We start from the raw sequence: 18,545 nt of genomic DNA, 5'->3' as shown, positions 1-18,545 counted from the left end.
TCCTCGATGAAACAGGCATTAAAATGAATACTTATTCAAATACAGAGCAGATCAGAAATCATCAAAAGATTGTTACCAGTAGCTGGTACTCATCGACGGTTTCCCTGTCCAGAATGTCTTGTGTCCTTATTTCCCCAGTTGTGGCTGACAATGAAAACGTGTTTCGTTCATTTCCACTCAGTATTTGATAAGTTACTTTGCCATTCAAGGCTGAATCCAAATCAGTGGCGTTGAGATCAATAACAAGAGATCCAATTCTTGCGTTTTCATTTATTGTTGCGTTGTAAACTGAGTGCTCAAACGTTGGGGTGTGGTCATTCTCGTCCTGGAATATTGAAGATTGAATTAAAGTGAGCAGGGAAATCATTTTGAAATGTTATACATTTATACTAGCTCTTTTAACACGAGTTAAGGAAAAAGACATCCAAAGTTACAAAGAGCTGGATTGCAGAAAATAAAGGCTGGACGAATCTCGATGGATCAATTTTTCAACCACAATAACTTCTTGTCACGATAAATTCATACATGATATATAAATGATTGATATTATAAAGATGAAAATTGCTGAAAATAAGCATATAGCAAACAGAAGAACTAAATTTCATTATGGAAACCTGATTGGGAAACATGGAAAATATGGCTGTGAAACGTAAAAATTACGATAAGATTAAAAAATTGTCTCATACTAGAAACACCAACCTGGACAGCTATCTCCAGTCTCTGAGTGACACTTTTTTGGCTCACCCCATGATCACTTGCGTTGAAAAGAAGGACAAAACGATTTCTTGCAGATTCGAAATCCAAAGATCCAGTCGTATTAAGAACTCCAGTCGCCTCGTTAAAGAAGAACTCTGGAGCACTTTGGTTGATGAGCTTTAATCTTACTTGACCATTCAAGCCAGAATCTTTATCAGACGCCTGAAAATGCAAATATAATCAAGTTTTGAAACTCAAGTTGAATAGAGATAAAAAATTCATCAGAAATCAAGCAACTAAGAAAAGTAAGTTATATACAACGGATTTGAGAAAACTAAAATCATACTTTTTAACTTTGGTCCAAAATTAATATTTAGCCAACTGCTCTGACTGATTCAGCACCAAAATCGCATCAAATTTTTCGATACAAAAAATCTTATTAAATACAAAACAAGGCACATACAGAGCTCACAGTGTCTTTTTCTATGTAATAAAACTTTCCTAAAATTTATGTTTGTTACAAATTTCCGGCCTACGAGCTGCTACAAAAACACAGCATTGAGTATAAAGGATTACCTTAACCGTGAAGATCGACGCTGCTGCTTGATTTTCAGGCACAGATATAGTGGTTGGAAGGTTGTCAAATTCTGGATAATTGTCATTGATGTCGAGGACATTGATTCGCACCGTTGCACTTGTTGTTTTGGCATTACTGCCCCCTCCGTCAGTGGCAATGACCGGAAAAACATGAAACTGACTCACTTCATAGTCTGGTTGACTCTTTAAAATTATTTTCCCAGAGGTTGAATTGATTTGAAACCTAAAGAGGACGAAAAATACAATCTTTACAAAATACCACAACAACAATTCTTACTTGCTATCTTATTATACATAACAATGCCTGTTAATGTGAGGTAACCAATCATTTATTATTTCAAGATTTACTCAAGACATTAATGAAGTTATTGAGGTACGAGAAACGGAATTAAGGAAATGAAATGTATGTCTAATTAAGACTAATACTGGTGGGTGCTCCAATTAATTAGAGCAGCCTTGAAAAAGGTTAAGCCACAAATGAAGCAATGAAACGAATGATAACTAAGATATGTGGCTTTAATCTTTTAATTTTGCACATGTAAGATTCTTGATGCTATTATGAATAATCGCTCGACTGGGATCCAATTCAAGAAAATGATTTGTTTAGTGCAAGGGACCCTATGCAGTTAGCTACGTCAGAAAACATTGTTACATGCAATATCCAGAATATTATATACATTTGCCTGATGATCGCATTAAGCGTGAAGCTGGGAGCAGCAACTCAGAACCCTTCTGCTCTATACACAAGATAGCGGCTACAGCTTTGCCTATACGGCATCAAGCACTTTATGGCATTCCGGTGAACAGTGTTTTTCATTTTCGACCATCCAAAATAAATCAATTTTCATTTCCTTTTCGAATATAGCGACCACACTCCCAACTTACATTATTTGGAGTTTTCAAAAGACAATCATAAAATCTAGAGCGGTTCTTTTTAGATAATGCGCTCTAAAAAATGAAATCACTTTTAAGACTTAAAAAGTCTGGATTAGAACAACTTTATTCAGTTAATTTACTCTATTTACTTTCTACAAGAAGGTTTAGCTTGATCTAACAAAAATGTAAGACTTATGGAAAGTTTTAAAGGTTCTAGATTTTTCTTTCTTGTTTCTTTCAACAAGCCTCAAGAAGAAAGATACTTACAGGCTAGAAGTCTGTGATGACAAGCTTAATGTGTATGTCAGTTCACCATAGCTACCTTTGTCAAAGTCAGAAGCCTGATTGAGACAAAAAACGGTGCAAACAATTGATTTTCGATAATGTGTGATAGAATCTAAGAATTGATCTATTTTATTTTGTAACTTGAAAGATTTTCTAATGGATAGAAAGCAACTTTTAACATTAAAAAGAACACAAGAAAATTAATACAAACTTTGATACCGTGAAAGATCATGGAAGACCAGGAAGAATTGAGAAAGATATCTTCAAGACATGCTACTTAATCAGGAAAGATTTGGAGTCAGTCTGCTTAACGTGTCGCAGAGCTTTTCCAGCCTCCGTCTACAGTTCGAGGCACAAATTAGCAAAATATTTCATTTACTTGTTGCAAGGGATCTCACGCAATGCATACAAAGGTAATTTCAAATAAACTATTTGAAATGTAAAGAAGGCTTAAGTTCAACGGAACACCATTATAAGTTGTTTTGTGCTACTTGGAAAGGAGACAAACAAAGATGGACGGTGACAATTATACCTTAACGAAACCAAGGATGGTTCCAGCAGGAGCATTTTCAAAGACTTTGAAGTCATAAGTGGATTGGTTAAAGATCGGGCTGTTGTCATTCATATTGTTAAGGTGGACTGTCACTGTAGCATTGCCCGAAAATCGCTCGCTAGACAGCGTCTCTGTAGCAAATACCTGTGGAAGCAATTATAAAAATTATTTATTTACCACGGTTTTATGAACTTATTATAAGAGCTAGTAAAATCAAGAATCAAGGGTAAAGGACAGCTATATAGCTTAATTAAAGAGATTGATTGATATTGCAACCTTTTCAAGACAAGAGTATTGTACGTAGGATACCTAAAATTTTATAATTACTTACACGAATACAAGATTACTTGATGTAAAAATACAGGAAAGCAAGGCCAAGATAATCTTACGATATCAGGTTTTAAAGCAAATCTGAGCGGTTCTAAAAGCTTTGTGGTCTACACTGAAATTAGTAGTCCTACCTAAATTTCTATTGTTGCTATTGCAACACTATTATAAAATAATCGTTATTAAAACCTAATTTTATTGAGTAACAAAATAATTTTTCTCATTACTTACAGTAAAGATAATTGTGGATTGGCTCTCATAGTCCAGTACTGAGTTGACGGTTAGTTGCCCACTTAAAGAATTGACAGCAAATCTTGAAGAATCGCCACCCAGAGAATACTGAAAGACACTGTTTGTGGACTGAAAAATATGTATAATAAATATATAGCATGCATTTAAAAGGAGACTAAAGATACACTTGGGTGACATATGTTACCCTTTGTGACATATGTTACCAAATGATATCAAAGAGAGTTGTTTATGATGATGCTTTGGTAGGGACACACTTAAGGTAATTTCTCAGTTACTTAGAGGTGCACTCACAGTCGCATCTCCATCAGTGGCGATCAGCTGACCAATTATAAACCCTTTCGGTTTGTCTTCGTCTATTGTAAACGTGAAAGATCTATTGGTAAACACAGGCTTGAAATCATTGACGTCATTCAACTGGATGAGCACACCAGCCAGTGAAAATGAAGATGGCATCGGAACTTCGTATGCCTGTCAGGAAACGGAACAGTAAAAAGAATATTAACGAACAACATTACAAATATTTTAGATTATATTCAATAATTCACGTTTGTACTTTCAAAGGCAAAAATTCTCAGAGAGATTCCGCTCTATTCAATGACAAATGAGTTCAAATATTGCTTAGACTTGAGACATTAGAGCCAGATGCTGATTAGATGTTTATAGTCTCAATAGCGAAAGACGCCATCAGTTGTAGATATGGCAATATTCGTAATTAAGAGTGTGAGCAATAATCAGTAACAGTTCAGAGTTTAAAAAAGATTTTTTTGTGGATGGCATGCCAAATTCTTCCTTTAGCAGTAGAGAGTAGACACCGTTACAAAAGAAACTCTGAAGACAGAAAATACTAAAGAGTGGATCATTTGCTGACTTGCCTTGATCTTCAACTGATACGCAGAAGCCTTTTCGCGATCTAACGCTCCATTTGCTCTTATGTCACCTGACACTCTGTCTACTGTAAACAAGCCGTCAACATTTCCTGGAAAACACAACACAAGTTTAAACAAAAGCTAAATGTACCAAACATTAATCTTGAGTGTTGCTGCAGTAACAACTATTCTTGATTTTTGAAACAGTATTACAACAAATGGATCTTTGCAGGCAATTTTTAATAATGAAAATTTGATTTAGAAAAACTTCCAACTCTTATTTCTATCACGTTTAACCTCGATTACGAAGTCTGAAATATTTTTGTTAAATATCAGACTGCTCTGTAATCCAGAGTGAGCTTTTTTTAATTGTGAAATTGTGAACCACTAACGCACGAAACATTTCTTTTTTTAATGCATTTCTTGATCAGTTGTTAGATTTTATAGACCACTTTATCTGCCAGATAGTTCCTTCTTTAATAAAGATAAATACCAAACAAAACTTCAAAAAAACATGCAAGTTTCGTAAAGAGAACTAATAAAAGGACAAACCTGAATATATTTCGTAATTAATTGCGTTATTTACTCCTTTATCCCCATCAGATGCAGTAACCTTTGTTATTTTTGAATTCTAAAATAAATTAAAAACATTTATCTGTTTGTATTCTTTGTATTTTAAAAGAAGAATTAAAAAATTTCAATGAAGATAAAGAGTAAGAATTACGGCGTCATGCTTAATAGTGTTGTAATAATTTGTATATTAAATATAACAAAAATTTGAAAACATAACATAACGCAATACTGAATATATAATAAAAATGTACTTAAAAAGATGAAAGAATCATAATGACAGAAATAAAATGATGTTATCTTACAGTGGGTAGGTTTTCATCGACCCTTGCTTCGTATGAAGATGACGGGCTGAAGATTGGGGTGTTGTCACTCACATCTATGACGTCAACAATAACCCTTGCTTCTGAGGACAGTGGGGTGTCTCCTTTATCCTAAACAGGAATGTAAAATACAAATATGTCTTATTTTTCTTTTATTAACAAAAACATAAATAAATATTTTACCGGGATCCTTTTACACTAACGAACCTTTTTTGTCAAAACACCATAAACTATCATAGAGGTGAAGCCAGTTCCTGTGTGAGTCTTCTCATAGCAATAAGAGTCTTCTCAAAGCAATAAGAGTCTTCTCAAAGCAATAAGAGTCTTCTCAAAGCAATAATAAGAGTCTTCTCAAAACAACAAGAGTCTTCTCAAAGCAATAAGAGTCTTCTCAAAGCAATAAGAGTCTTCTCAAAGCAATAAGAGTCTTCTAAAAGCAATAAGAGTCTTCTCAAAGCAATAAGAGTCTTCTCAAAGCAATAAGAGTCTTCTCAAAGCAATAAGAGTCTTCTCAAAGCAATAAGAGTCTTCTCAAAGCAATAAGAGTCTTCTCAAAGCAATAAGAGTCTTCTCAAAGCAATAAGAGTCTTCTCAAAGCAATAAGAGTCTTCTCAAAGCAATAAGAGTCTTCTAAAAGCAATAAGAGTCTTCTCAAAGCAATAAGAGTCTTCTCAAAGCAATAAGAGTCTTCTCAAAGCAATAAGAGTCTTCTAAAAGCAATAAGAGTCTTCTCAAAGCAATAAGAGTCTTCTCAAAGCAATAAGAGTCTTCTCAAAGCAATAAGAGTCTTCTCAAAGCAATAAGAGTCTTCTCAAAGCAATACAAGTCTTCTCGTTGCAAAAAAGCCATTAAAATCAAACGAGACAAATGTAAAGGCCCACCTATCTTAATTATTGATCAAATCTAGCTTTCCAAGTCAAAACAAATGCGGCAAAATTCTAGAAATACATTCTCTTGGCATTTGGAGAAACAGAGGATTAACGAATAGGCTGATCCTTATGGCTGTTTGAAACGTTAGTTCGAGACAAACAATTGGCCTTATTTAAACATTCATATGACTTACTGTATTGGTTACTACAACTTATCAATATGTTACCTTGGCGACGACAGAAAGTGTATATCTTGTAGAAACTTCGTAGTCAAGTGGACCGCTGACCTTGATAACACCAGAATTTGCATCTAATGAAAACTGGGATATCTACCAGAAAAAAGCAGTGAAGCTATGAGAATTAGTTTTAACCAGCAGCGGTTTTAGGGACTGCAGGGCCGGGGCCAAAAACATCTGCGGGGCCCTTGTTCTTTACAATTTCTATCTTTTTTCTTAGGGGTGGGGCCCCTTTTGGCTACCACCAGCGCGGGGCCTGGGGCCAAGGTCCCGATGGACCCCCCTTAAAACCGCCACTGGTTTTAACGGCAGGAGAAAGGTCAGGAAATAAAGCAGCAAAAATTTTAAAATTCAAAACCTAACAATAACTCAAATCATTTTTGAAATGTTGTTAAATAAAACCAACTTGCTATTGAAGGAAATGCATACATTTCGGGTTTAAATTCAAAAGGTTTTTTAGGATTGTGTGACGAATGGATAAAAGGAATTCCAAAAAGGAATAAGTAGAGATTTGCTACCTGAGATCCAGCTTTGAATTCGAAGCTTATTTCTGAATTTGAGCCGTCGTCTTTGTCGGTAGCCCTTACTGTTATCACTGAATATCCACCAGTTGCATTCTGGGAATCAATGAACAGAATCAACATTAACAGGACCATACCCAGATCGGCAACTTAAAACATACATTCACTATGTAAAAAATCAAAGACAGGGTATTGTTTTGATACAAATACAAGATTGTTTATCAAACTATGCTATAATAGCTGTGAATGATGTTTTAATTTCGATTCATCTCAATTGAAAGTGCCTTGATGACTTGCTAGAGGTAGTTTAGTGTTTGCGAAAGACAAGAATCATAAACTGATAAACCAAAAATTAAACCAGTCTTCTTGGTTTTGACGACTTAACAGAAAAATGGTTTTTAGCATTGAATTTATAGGGAACTGCTAAATAAGACTTTGGTAAAAAATTTGAAGACAGCACGGAAGAGCGAAACATATAAAGCACAAGAAGTTTCAATAGTGAACTCGAAAGTTGGATGCAGTAAATTGCGTTCTTCGTTGAAAAAGTCACATTACACATTCATTTTCAGAGAACGTGTCGCAGGACGAAAAGTACTTTAGTGTGCTATTTTTCCCTTTTCCGTGCTCTCTTTAAAAATGTACAGCATTCTTGTTTTCGAAAATTCTCTCCTTTTTTCGATTCAATTTGCAAACATCGCAATCCTTAAACATTTTCTAAAGGAAAACATTAAGTTAAAAAATATCAAAATTGCTAACACGACCTGAACAGCCATATTGCCTTAACTGCAAATGACCTAAAGTGCAAATGGCCTAAACAAGAATTGGCCCCAGCTGCATATGACCTAAAGTGCAAATGGCCTTAATGGCAAATGGCTTAAAGGGAGCATGGCCTAAACTGCAAATAGCCCAAGCTTCAAATAAAGGTTCCAGGCCAAATACGACCATCATACAACCGGCAATTTTAGTGAAGGATAAATGCGAGTGACTGTCGTTTGGTTCAGAACATACCTCTGGGATAGCTGTGTGGTAAGGTGTTCCTTGGAACTCTGGTGCCCATTCATTCAAATCTAACACATAGATGAAGACCATGATGCTTGCCTGCAATGTTAATCGATAAAAAGTACAACAAACGATTAAGAAATATAACAAAAAATTGTTCTCTTTACGAATTTGACAAACATTAAAAAAGGAGATAAAAACAAGAATCTACATCAAAACTCGAACAAATTCCATTTAAGCAACAATGGTAAAGGGAGTTTAATTGCTAAATTTTAAGTTTGCTGGTACTGCCAAAAAGAGAAATTGGAAGTAACAAACTGCAATTCTCATTTCGCAATTCCAATTTAGCCACTAAGTCTTAAATAAAGGCGTTGTACTCACACGGCGGGCTGCACCGCCGCCTTCAAAGTTGTCTTCAGCATAGGCCGTAAATGAAACACGTTCGTTTACCTGGCAACAAAATTGAAAACATTTTATCAAGGAGATTTTTTAGCCAATGTCAGTCTTCACTGATCGGAAGAAAGTATATTTATATTCAAGATTTAATAGGGTATTTGAAGAGGAGGTTTACAAAACAAACAAAATGCAGCTTTTGGTGCAGTCATTATATGAGTTCAATGGTCTCATATGAATTCACACAACTGAATTCATCAATCACCAAGAACTGCTATTCTCACTGAAGGAAAACCTATGTGACGGGTCGAGCTATAATTGAACGGGTTAAAATGGCTTATACAGGAGAAAAAGTTTGAAAGTATTCAATTTGTATCTTTTGTGAACGCAAAATCTTTTAAAACGTTTATTGTCTTCAACTTGTCCTTCCCCTTCGTTTGCCTTTATGAAAACAAAGAATAGAACCGCCATGGGCTCCATTCAATAATTAGTGTGCTTAAATCTTTCTGATGTCAAATATGAGAGGTCCTTATCTTTGGAATGATTACAGGGTTAACTCCAAAACGTGCAAAAACTCAAAAAGATTACAAAATCGAAATACAAATATTCAAATTAGCTCTAGCAGCAAAGAGGCAACACTCTGCGCCATTGTTAACAGCTCACCTCTCTGTCCAATGGTTTAGCTAAAGTGATCAGTCCAGATGCGGAGTCAATGTTACAATAGGATTGTCCTACAGTGTCCAGGCTGTATTTGATGACATCACCCTCGTCATCTACAGCGAAATCTGAGAGCTTGGAAACAGATGTACCTGTGATCGAGGCAAACGTATCATCTAAGAGAGTCGGCTTTTAAAAATAAAGGTTTTAAGAGATACTAATTCAATACTTTTTAGAGATATTGGTTTTCTCACAGATTTGCTTTAAAAAGTCTCCTATATTGAATTATATTATCCTGAATTAATTAAACACACTCAGTGAAATCAAATATGAACAAATAACATAAATGCCTCAGCCAATTCAGTGAAGAGAACGTCTTATTCTGTTGCTTATATGGAACTGAGACAAAAGAAAAACACGTGCTAAATCGAAGTATTTACATCAAAGGTGCACACTTTGAGAAACATTTCTCGTCATTTTTTTTGTGTTTTATCAGTTATTTTAACGGTGTGTATTAGGAGTAAGAGTCATGCACAGACACTTCTTGTACGTACACAGACTTAGCCTTTAGCTGATTTATCTTAGGAAGCGTTGCTTTATAGACATCCTTCTTGGAAACAAAGCTAACCTATAATCGGGCCTGAAATCGTCACACAGACTGCTAGTAAATAGCATGCAATTGATATCGAAATAGTGTTGTCCTTCCCACCATTCACAAGAGCATGAGGCAGATTTGCATCAAAGATCTAGCGAATTCTAATGGGGAACATGACAAAGACCGAAATCGTTAGAAAACGTTCTGCAGCGAATAAAGTTCGGCTGCCTCAATTTTTTTCAAACGGATGCACTCCACATTCGCATAAACATGGAAGAGATGAGTTTATTACTAAAGGGCGCTAAAAGTCTTTTGACGTCGTAGCTCTACCCTATTTGAGCTCAAACTGACCATTATCGCGGTTACTTCCAGGTCATCGAGCTCTTTTAACTCTGGATTTCCATTTCCCACATCCCAAGCGTATGGTGACTTTTTTCAGAGTTTTCAAGAAGACAATTATACTTATTCACAGAGTTCGACTTTTGATTCAATCAATAACTGTCAGCTTTTAATTTTGTAGTAGACTTAATTCGTTACAATGAAATGAACCTGGTTCTATTGGCAGGCTGTTGAAAAATATAAGCCGGTCTCTCTCTATTTCTATCTAGAGAAAATAGGTGAAGATATAAAGAATAACAAATACATGTAGAATTCATAAATAAGATGCAAAGTCTCTTGATTGTGGATTCAATCTTCGAAACAACAGAGTTACATATTGCATCTTTTCTCGCCTCCAACAATATAGTCGTGCGTTGGCGAATTCCCCTTTATTCAAATCTGTTCAGCTTTGAAGAGAAACAAACTATCTAATATATAGAAGGAAGAAGAAAGGACTAAAAAACACATTGAAAGGAGAAAAGAGAGAAAATTAAGAAAGGGAGGGTAGAGACAGAAAATAAGACGAAGTTAAATGAAAAAAGAATAAAGGGAAAGGAAAAGAGTCAGTAAAAGCAGAAAATAAAATGACGAATAGTTCAAGTAGAGGGAAGGAGTGTATGAGAAGGTAAGTAATAGATACACAAAGCAAACATTACTTAACATAACAGGTTTTACTTCAGATACCAATAGTTCAGTTAGTTTTATTATAGCCAGGGAAAAAGAAGAAAAGTGCCAGGAATAAAGGGGCGAGAGAGAAATAGAAGGGGAAGAAATATGAAACAGGGGTTGATATGAAGGATATGGTAGTGTTATTGGGAAAGAAGCTAAAAGGAGGGCAACCCTCCGCGGTTGACGTAATAGGACATATTCTAAAGAAGATTTTCTAGCGAGATAACTTTAAATACTGGCTGATGTTTTTGAAGCAGAATTCATTACCTGCAGGAGTGTTCTCTATGATCGAATTTATAAGCTGATTCCGGGTGAAGTGTGGTCGGTAGTTCAAGCCTGGAAATAAAAGTATAATTATACACTGTTAAGATATGAAGCATTAGTAAGTCCAACCAGAGAAACTTAAATAGTTGATTAAATCAGCTTCAAATTAACAAGACAATAACGATAAGAAAATTTGCGTTTTGCTTTTTTAACGGGGGAAAAGTTAAAAGGAACTTTATTTCTCTTCTAGTTTTGAAAATCCGCATTCTGTTATAAAATGCCTTCTGTTTTTTTTACTTTAAAATATAGGCCTGTGTTGTTAGGACTTGGGGAGGGGGCGCAACACCATAGAGTTGAACAAATTATCAAAATCGACAGAGAATACATCAGCATTTCCAATTTTTCGTCGCTCATATGCTTATGCTTATAAAAGATAGAGATGATGAAAAAATCCTACTTACGTGCAACTGATAGCTTTGAAATAAAGATGATCCTTGGGGTTTTCAAAGAGAATTCCAGGAAATCGTGTTCCCTGTCCCCTTAGACTAGTAACGAGTAGGGATAGCAGCAAAAAGGGGTATTTTTAACGTACGACGATTATGGTGCGAGAGGGTATGCCAAATGTCTCAGATGCTTCATTAGCACTTCTTAGCTTCAAAAATAGTGGAATGCCCCTTCTAATACGGTTCTATATAAGAATGAACAAATAGGCAATGCGGTAAGTGTATCAAGAGTATGAAATTAACCTTTTGTTTTGCTTACCATGAATATTGTAGGGCAGGGCTGCGAAAAACAGAAGCAGAACTGATGCAGTTAAGAAATTCAAACTATCAATATATCTTTTCATCTTGCTTTCGACTGTGTGCAATCACTTTCAATCAACAACCTGCAGTTAATTATTGTAAAGAACCTTCATTTTTAATGAAAATATTTGAAAATCCAGCGTTGTGTTGTGGCTATGAAGCTGTATTTGTTTGATGCCTGATCTGCAGTCGTCTCATCCGGCAACGTGCATCATTTTGATTTGCTTCAAAGTCTCTTGTCGTATTCTACAGTGCAGAATGTAATTGAATGCGTGATGGCCAATTCACGACTCCTTGCCAACCACTCTTTAAAAGAACGAAATCTGTGGAGATACAGAAAATTATATGGTTTGCACATGTTTGCTAACAGCGTTATGTAATTTGTGGATGAGATTTAAATATTACTCATTTGACTGAACTTAAGCATAAAAACTCCTTGTGCATAAGTCTCAATGCATACATCTGGTATGTAGCTAAGAAATATTCCGTGTATCAATCCAAATTCGACCTCCTGCTAATTTTTCCTTTAAATCTCAGATTAGATGTGTAAACTAGGGAAATTTTTTACAAACATTGCTTATGCTATGAAGAATAAAAACCAAAACTATGCTGAAACAAATCATAAACATTAATCAAATTGCAATTCAAGTAATAAACTACTTACCGAAAAATATTAGAGAAAACCAATTAAAATCGTATAAATATTTACTAACGGGAAAGTAGCTAATACGCTTCAGCACTTTAAAGAAAAATTTCTTTAGCGTCTCACCAGGACTGACAATGAAGCCTAAGAGTCATGTGCCATTACACGATTAGACCTGGTATTACGTCATAGATCTTGTTCAGATGCAATGTGGCTTATGGTAGATTGATATAGGCAATAATATTGAAAATTCAAGTTCCTCAATATATTTCATTATATACACTGCATTGTAGGCAAACCAATTCCAATAACGATTTTACAATGGTTATCCCAGTTTATTCGAAGCGTAACTAAAAAATATTTAAAGACAATGATTTAATGTAACGGCTCTACTGGCAAATCACTAGATTATTAAAAAGGTACCACCGTATTGAAACGCTGTTCTAAATTCCTTTTTTAATCTGATTTCCATTGGCACTGTCTACTTATAATTTAACAATTCATTAACAGCACTGTTGGGCAATTTTATACTTCCAGGCTAACAGAAAAAGTTATTTGCAGAATGCAGCTCGCTAGATTACCCAAACAAGAAAACAGTGCATTTATCCAAGCTCTATCTGAAACGATTCTATTGATAACGATCAAGCGGAAATTGTGTAGTTGGTAGATTACCTGTTATATATTAAGACAATTCGAGAGGATAACTGACTGAAACTCTATCTAGGGTAGCCTTCCCTAAATGGCCTCTGCCGTTGACTGGCTGTCATGAATAATATAGACTCGCTAGAGAAGCATCTCTGTACAAAACAAATATGTCTTGGCCACAAACTTGAACTCTCCCACGGTATTGTATCGACTTTTAAACAATAATAAAATCCAATACACGCGCACTCTATCAAACAGTTTTACTTTCTCTATCAAACACTGATTTGGATATTAGAATACTCAACTCACCGTTGGTTGTCAGGTGTCAAGCTGAAATTCATCAGTCAGAAAAATGACACAAGTGCTATAAACGAAAAGAATATAAACAAGGCCTGCGAAATCCAGATTCCCTTTGCTGGTTCTCGTGGCTGTGGAGAATCGGCGTTTCATGGACCAAAATTAAGTTCGAATAGGCAACAGAATTCCAAAGTGTTTGAAGACACGGCTATGCGGAAAATCGGCACAAATAGCTGTGTTTATGCAGGGAATTCCTCGATTTAATTCGCCTGCTGTTTGCCCACGAAAGCCATTGGCAGAACATTTTTTCTGTAGTCAAGAAGCGTTTCCACATCCAGCCAGTGCTGTTGTTCGCACAATGGCCGTGGAATTACATCCTCAGTTGAGCACTACAATGCTTTTCAAAGCGACTTTGTTTTACTTGCAATAATAAACAAAGAGATAAAAAAAAATATGGAATAATGGATAAGAATTGATAGGGTCAGAGATGTTCGCAATCTTTTATGAGCGCACTAGTATTATTGTTACGATCAAAGCGTGCGATTGCGATGTGGGTCCGAATGCAAAATACCAAGTGACAGAACAGGAAATCGTAAAATAACTACTGCATCAGTTGGGTGGCTGCGTTTCGCAGGCAAAGCGGTGTCATCATCATAATAATGACTCACCAGTTATTCAATTGAATCTAACAGTGGTTACATCTTTCATATACCATATTCAGTGGTCAAATACAGGTCTGGAAAATGTCCGGTGAATGCCAGGAAATCTTAGCACAGATTCATTGCTAGAAATTTTGCAGTTTGCCAGGAAATTATAAGCGTGAAATCACCATCGCTTGATTTTAATATGAAATTAAATTTATATTTCTCTCTTTTTACGGAACGCTGTTCTCTTGTCATATACATGCATATTTTGTGTTCTGCACTACTAACAGATAAAAACGAAGATTATCTTTCAAAATACAATCATCTGGTATTATCAACGTTTGTTTTATTAAATTTCTGGCAATTCTGGCCAGATGATTTTCAGCCGCCATTTGAATTCAAGCAAGCTAAAACAAGTTCATTTCTTTTCTACATTGGCCATTCTAGATAAGTAAAAACACTTGAAGGCAGCCAGTCTTGTTACGTCAAATGTATTGAAGGTGTCCCAAAACTTGTGTAGATTTGTCCATAATTCTTCACACTTTTCTATTGGCATTCCCATACATTTTTCATCGCTAGCATTATAGAATGTAAGCGTCTGAGATTACATCTTTGCCTCTAGCACCACCCCTGATTTAACCATTGAAAAAAAAGGATCCTTACATGTTGTATGAACTACTAAATGATGATAAAAATGAACAGCAAACATGAAACCCAGAGCAAGATGTAGGATACATCAATACTTCAAAAGTATCTAGTTTGCTGGCCCTGATTTTAAATTAAATCAAAGTTAATATAGATTTTCAGATCCACTAACTTTAACCTTGAAAACAAACTGTAAGTATTGTTTTCTCAAACTCTTAATACAGAATTAAATCAAATGATTGCCATTCGAATAGCTATGATAAAAATTGAGGACCAACCAGGGGCGTAACTTGGCCAATAGGTTTGGGGGGGGTGAAAAGGGTTTCTGCCCTGCAAAACTGAGTGGTGCCCTGCAGACCTCGTAGCAACGGTTTGTCTATAGGTTACTAGTGAAAGCTTTACCAGTGTACACTGGTCTTTACCAAGGACAAACTTCTAAGCAATAAAAACAAACTTGAAACTTCATTGCCTATGAAATATCTATTTCTCTACGTGAGCGTAAATTGTTTTTATATATTCACTTCACTTAATATTGGTTTGCAAAATTAAGCTAAAAAACAGCTAATTTGGGGGGGGAGGGGTACATGATGTAGACAGTGCAACGAAATTTAGCCCAGTGGGGCTAAGAATCAAGTTTAGTGAGAAAGGAGGACCCACCATGGTTGGGTCCGACGTGAAGAAAATTTTTGAAATTATACCTTGTGAAAGGGCTAAAAAGCATCTTTCAGACAAAAATTTAGCAAAATACTATTGTGCTAAAAGAACTGATTGTTTATTGAAAATATTATTGTTTATTGGGAAAAATAGGTAGGGGGATGTCATGCTAAAACTCTAGTATTAGACGCTGGGGAAGGAAAGGAACGGCAACCTTTCGTTTCAGATTGCACGTAGTTGTGAATGACAGAGGAAGATGTTGTTTTGATTGGGGGAATTTTATTTCCTGAACAGAAATGTGCAGTTTCTTGTATCGAGAAGGCCATGTTTACACATCCAAAATTAAAACATTGCAATGATACAGAAAGTGATTTACTGAATTAATGCAAATAAAAGAAAAATAATAAAAATATACGTGAAAAAGTTAGCAATTAGATGAAACAAAATCGGTATCTTAACGATTTATTATGTTTTTTAGTTCCTGCACTGTTAAAAAGTAATAGAAACAATTATAAGTGAGGGCCTTCAGCCTCTTATTCCCATCCAGATTATGACCAAAGTGAGGGCCTTCAGCCTCTTATTCCCCTCCAGTGACGCCGTGCTTGTCATGAAAATAATTTACAACTTAAATTAATTTGCATGGACTCAACCTTGCCCTCATAAACATATGCATCAATCATTGCATCCATTGGCTATGACTTTCGGTAAGAAATGCTTTCGCATTGCAAATAACGGAGCTTTTCCTTACATACCTGTTCCGTTCTCTAAAATGCATAACGGAGCATTTCCTTACATACCTGTTTCGTTCTCTTAAATGCATAACGGAGCATTTCCTTACATACCTGTTTCGTTCTCTAAAATGCATAACGGAGCTTTTCCTTACATACCTGTTCCGTTCTTGGCGCCCTGCAAAATCTTCGATTGCCCTGCGAAATCGACTATTTTTTGGATTGGGGGGTGTTACACCCCCCCCCCACACCCCCCGGTAGTTTCGCCCCTGGGACCAACAATAAGTTCTTTTTGAGGGTGACAGGTTATTTTTAGGAAAATTTTTTAAACAAATCAAGCAACTCAAAATATCACTTTCAGTGGCTGGAAACTTTGTTGAAGCTTCGCAGGAAATCTTGAATTTTTATTTTGCTGCCAGAAAGAAAAAATCCCTTTTCAAGCCTGGCAAAATACTGGCTTTGTATGCTTTCGAGCCACTGTGACCTGATTGCGAGTAAAACATTCTGTGACAGGTTTGGACTAATGTAATTGGCCTTTCATTATGCCAGACTTAACCATAGCTATAGACAAATGGGCATCAAACTGCCTAGAATGAAACACAACTGTTACTGAAATATGAAAATTCTAACTTTCTGATCATACTGATGAAGCTCACTCGTATGGACAATTTGCTTCTATGTGTCAACTAAAATAAAAATTTTAGGTAATATGAAAAATTCCTCAACCTACAGTGGGCAAATCCATGCGATTTTGAAAATAATCCTTTTGTTTTAATTTTGTAACCTTTTCAGAAAAAAATTATTTAAAAATATAGGTTGATGGCTTTTATAGTCTGTATCTGATAATTCTATCATTACTTATGTTCGATTGGGTTTTCAACAAAAAGTATCTCCCTTCTTTTGATAAATTGGGAAGAGACTGGGCCTGTGTTCAAAACCCCTCTACTTTCAAATTAGAGGTCCGGATCACAGGCTACCTTGCAAGCTTGTCTTTTTGGCCAGCTGTAGTGGTGATACCAGCCACTAGGCTAAAGTATATGTCAGTCCCTTTTCATTGTCAAAAAACACCCTTCACTGTTGCAAATGCACATGAGTAATGTTTGGTAATGTAAAAGCACTTTCCAAATCATAGAACCTTGTTGCAAAAATTATTCTGCCAAAATATCACCCCTCCCCCAAGACTTACTCGTCAAATTTAATTTAGATGAAACAAAATTGAACCTGGAAAGAAGTTGGGGGACATGTCCCACCCCATCCCTCCCCCCCCCCCCCCCCCCCCGACTCTTATTCTTCCGTCTTGCCACTTATGACAAGCTTCATTTATTCACTATATTATTTTGACATTGAATCAAATTCTCATAGTTTTATAGATGGGTCATCAGCTAAAGTAACTTTAGGGCAAACCATGCAAAATGATTCTCAATTCTAACTTACTGCAAGAGATCTTTACAGATTTTCAAAATTTTAATTACAGCAGTGTGTTGGCTTGGTTGCCAGCAATGACCAAGGCCTTGATAAAAGTAGCTTCTTAGTGTCAACAAATCAAAATAATATGATACTATCAACAACAAACCATGGAACTTTGGCATAGTTGGGGCTGTAACAAGTGAATTTCATGGAAACCTACATGCAAGAGGGGTGAGAAATTCAAGACAACTTTGCTTAACTGGGTAAGGTACTTTTCTTTCAAGGATGGTATTAGAACTAAATTTTTGAAAAACAAAGATTTCCTAAATTTGGCAACACAAATGAAAGGATCTTGATTCTGCAGGGGGGGGGGGGCAGGTGGTATGTGTCCTTGGCAACCTGAAAACTGTAAGATCTTTATGACAGTAACTAGCAAATCAAATCTAAGATGATAGTTTTCCACAGTTTTGAAAAGTGAGCTCAATATTTTTTGAATTGCACCCAAAAAGTCTGAAGAAAAAAAGCTTAACCAGAGTTTGCTAATTTCCTTAGTCAGTTCTATAACCTGTTTCCCAATTATAAACCATGTACCATATTGAATCTCAGCCTGCTAGCAGCTTGAGACTGAAATTTCATGAAACTCTGAGCAGTTTTTAAGTTTTTGTGATACCTGGAGCACATAAAAGGAAAAGAAAATACCCCGTAGAACATCCCTTGCAGTTGAGTGTTACTAACCATACCAAATCAATTTGTTAATTTAAGAAAACATGACCTTTTTAACATATACCGCTACATTTTTAAAACCGAATACAGCGTAACAAAAATGTTTTTCTGTGGACTTTACCTAGAGAATACAGTTAATGAAAAATCAGGTCATCATTTATGTCATCATTTTTGTCACTGAAAACTATCTATTACAGAAGTTTACCGAAAGAAACACCATGAACAGAATCACGAGTCTAGAAAAGCCTAGAAAAGTCGCTTTACTTCCATTATCTATCGTAGGAAACAGTGATTTACTTAACTATATTTACATATACATGGAAGTTTTAAAATTTTCCTTCCCTCGTCTTTCAATCTCCAGGCCTAATCAAAGTTTATGTTCGTGAATACCTGACTTGGCCATATCTTTGAATGAAATACTTAAAACAAG

General features: G+C 35.7%; 1 protein-coding gene across 2 annotated transcripts in view; it reads right to left on the bottom strand.

Moving 5' to 3' along the window:
* Positions 1 to 14,127, bottom strand: part of LOC135690067 (cadherin-23) — a 64,146-nt gene extending 50,019 nt beyond the window's left edge. The window contains exons 1-18 of one of the 2 annotated variants that reach the window (XM_065207520.2): positions 13,327 to 14,127; positions 11,689 to 12,052; positions 10,930 to 10,998; positions 9,027 to 9,172; positions 8,352 to 8,420; positions 7,980 to 8,069; positions 6,969 to 7,067; positions 6,442 to 6,543; positions 5,328 to 5,456; positions 5,005 to 5,083; positions 4,459 to 4,562; positions 3,878 to 4,054; positions 3,566 to 3,694; positions 2,987 to 3,151; positions 2,437 to 2,510; positions 1,273 to 1,516; positions 700 to 918; positions 77 to 325 (exon numbers count right to left, since the gene is read on the bottom strand). In XM_065207520.2, coding sequence (XP_065063592.2) covers positions 77 to 325; positions 700 to 918; positions 1,273 to 1,516; positions 2,437 to 2,510; positions 2,987 to 3,151; positions 3,566 to 3,694; positions 3,878 to 4,054; positions 4,459 to 4,562; positions 5,005 to 5,083; positions 5,328 to 5,456; positions 6,442 to 6,543; positions 6,969 to 7,067; positions 7,980 to 8,069; positions 8,352 to 8,420; positions 9,027 to 9,172; positions 10,930 to 10,998; positions 11,689 to 11,773 — 2,229 coding nt within the window. In that variant the 5' untranslated portion in view covers positions 11,774 to 12,052; positions 13,327 to 14,127. The remainder of the gene's footprint in view (positions 1 to 76; positions 326 to 699; positions 919 to 1,272; positions 1,517 to 2,436; positions 2,511 to 2,986; positions 3,152 to 3,565; positions 3,695 to 3,877; positions 4,055 to 4,458; positions 4,563 to 5,004; positions 5,084 to 5,327; positions 5,457 to 6,441; positions 6,544 to 6,968; positions 7,068 to 7,979; positions 8,070 to 8,351; positions 8,421 to 9,026; positions 9,173 to 10,929; positions 10,999 to 11,688; positions 12,053 to 13,326) is intronic. The other variant, XM_065207522.2, reaches the window with a different exon arrangement.
* Positions 14,128 to 18,545: the final 4,418 nt, after the last annotated feature.

This window comes from Rhopilema esculentum, chromosome 5 (genome assembly GCF_057945365.1).
Source record: "Rhopilema esculentum isolate cy_ngs chromosome 5, ASM5794536v1, whole genome shotgun sequence".
Lineage (NCBI taxonomy): Eukaryota > Metazoa > Cnidaria > Scyphozoa > Rhizostomeae > Rhizostomatidae > Rhopilema > Rhopilema esculentum.
Note: the sequence above shows the minus strand (reverse complement) of the source record. Positions and strands in the feature narration are given on the sequence as shown.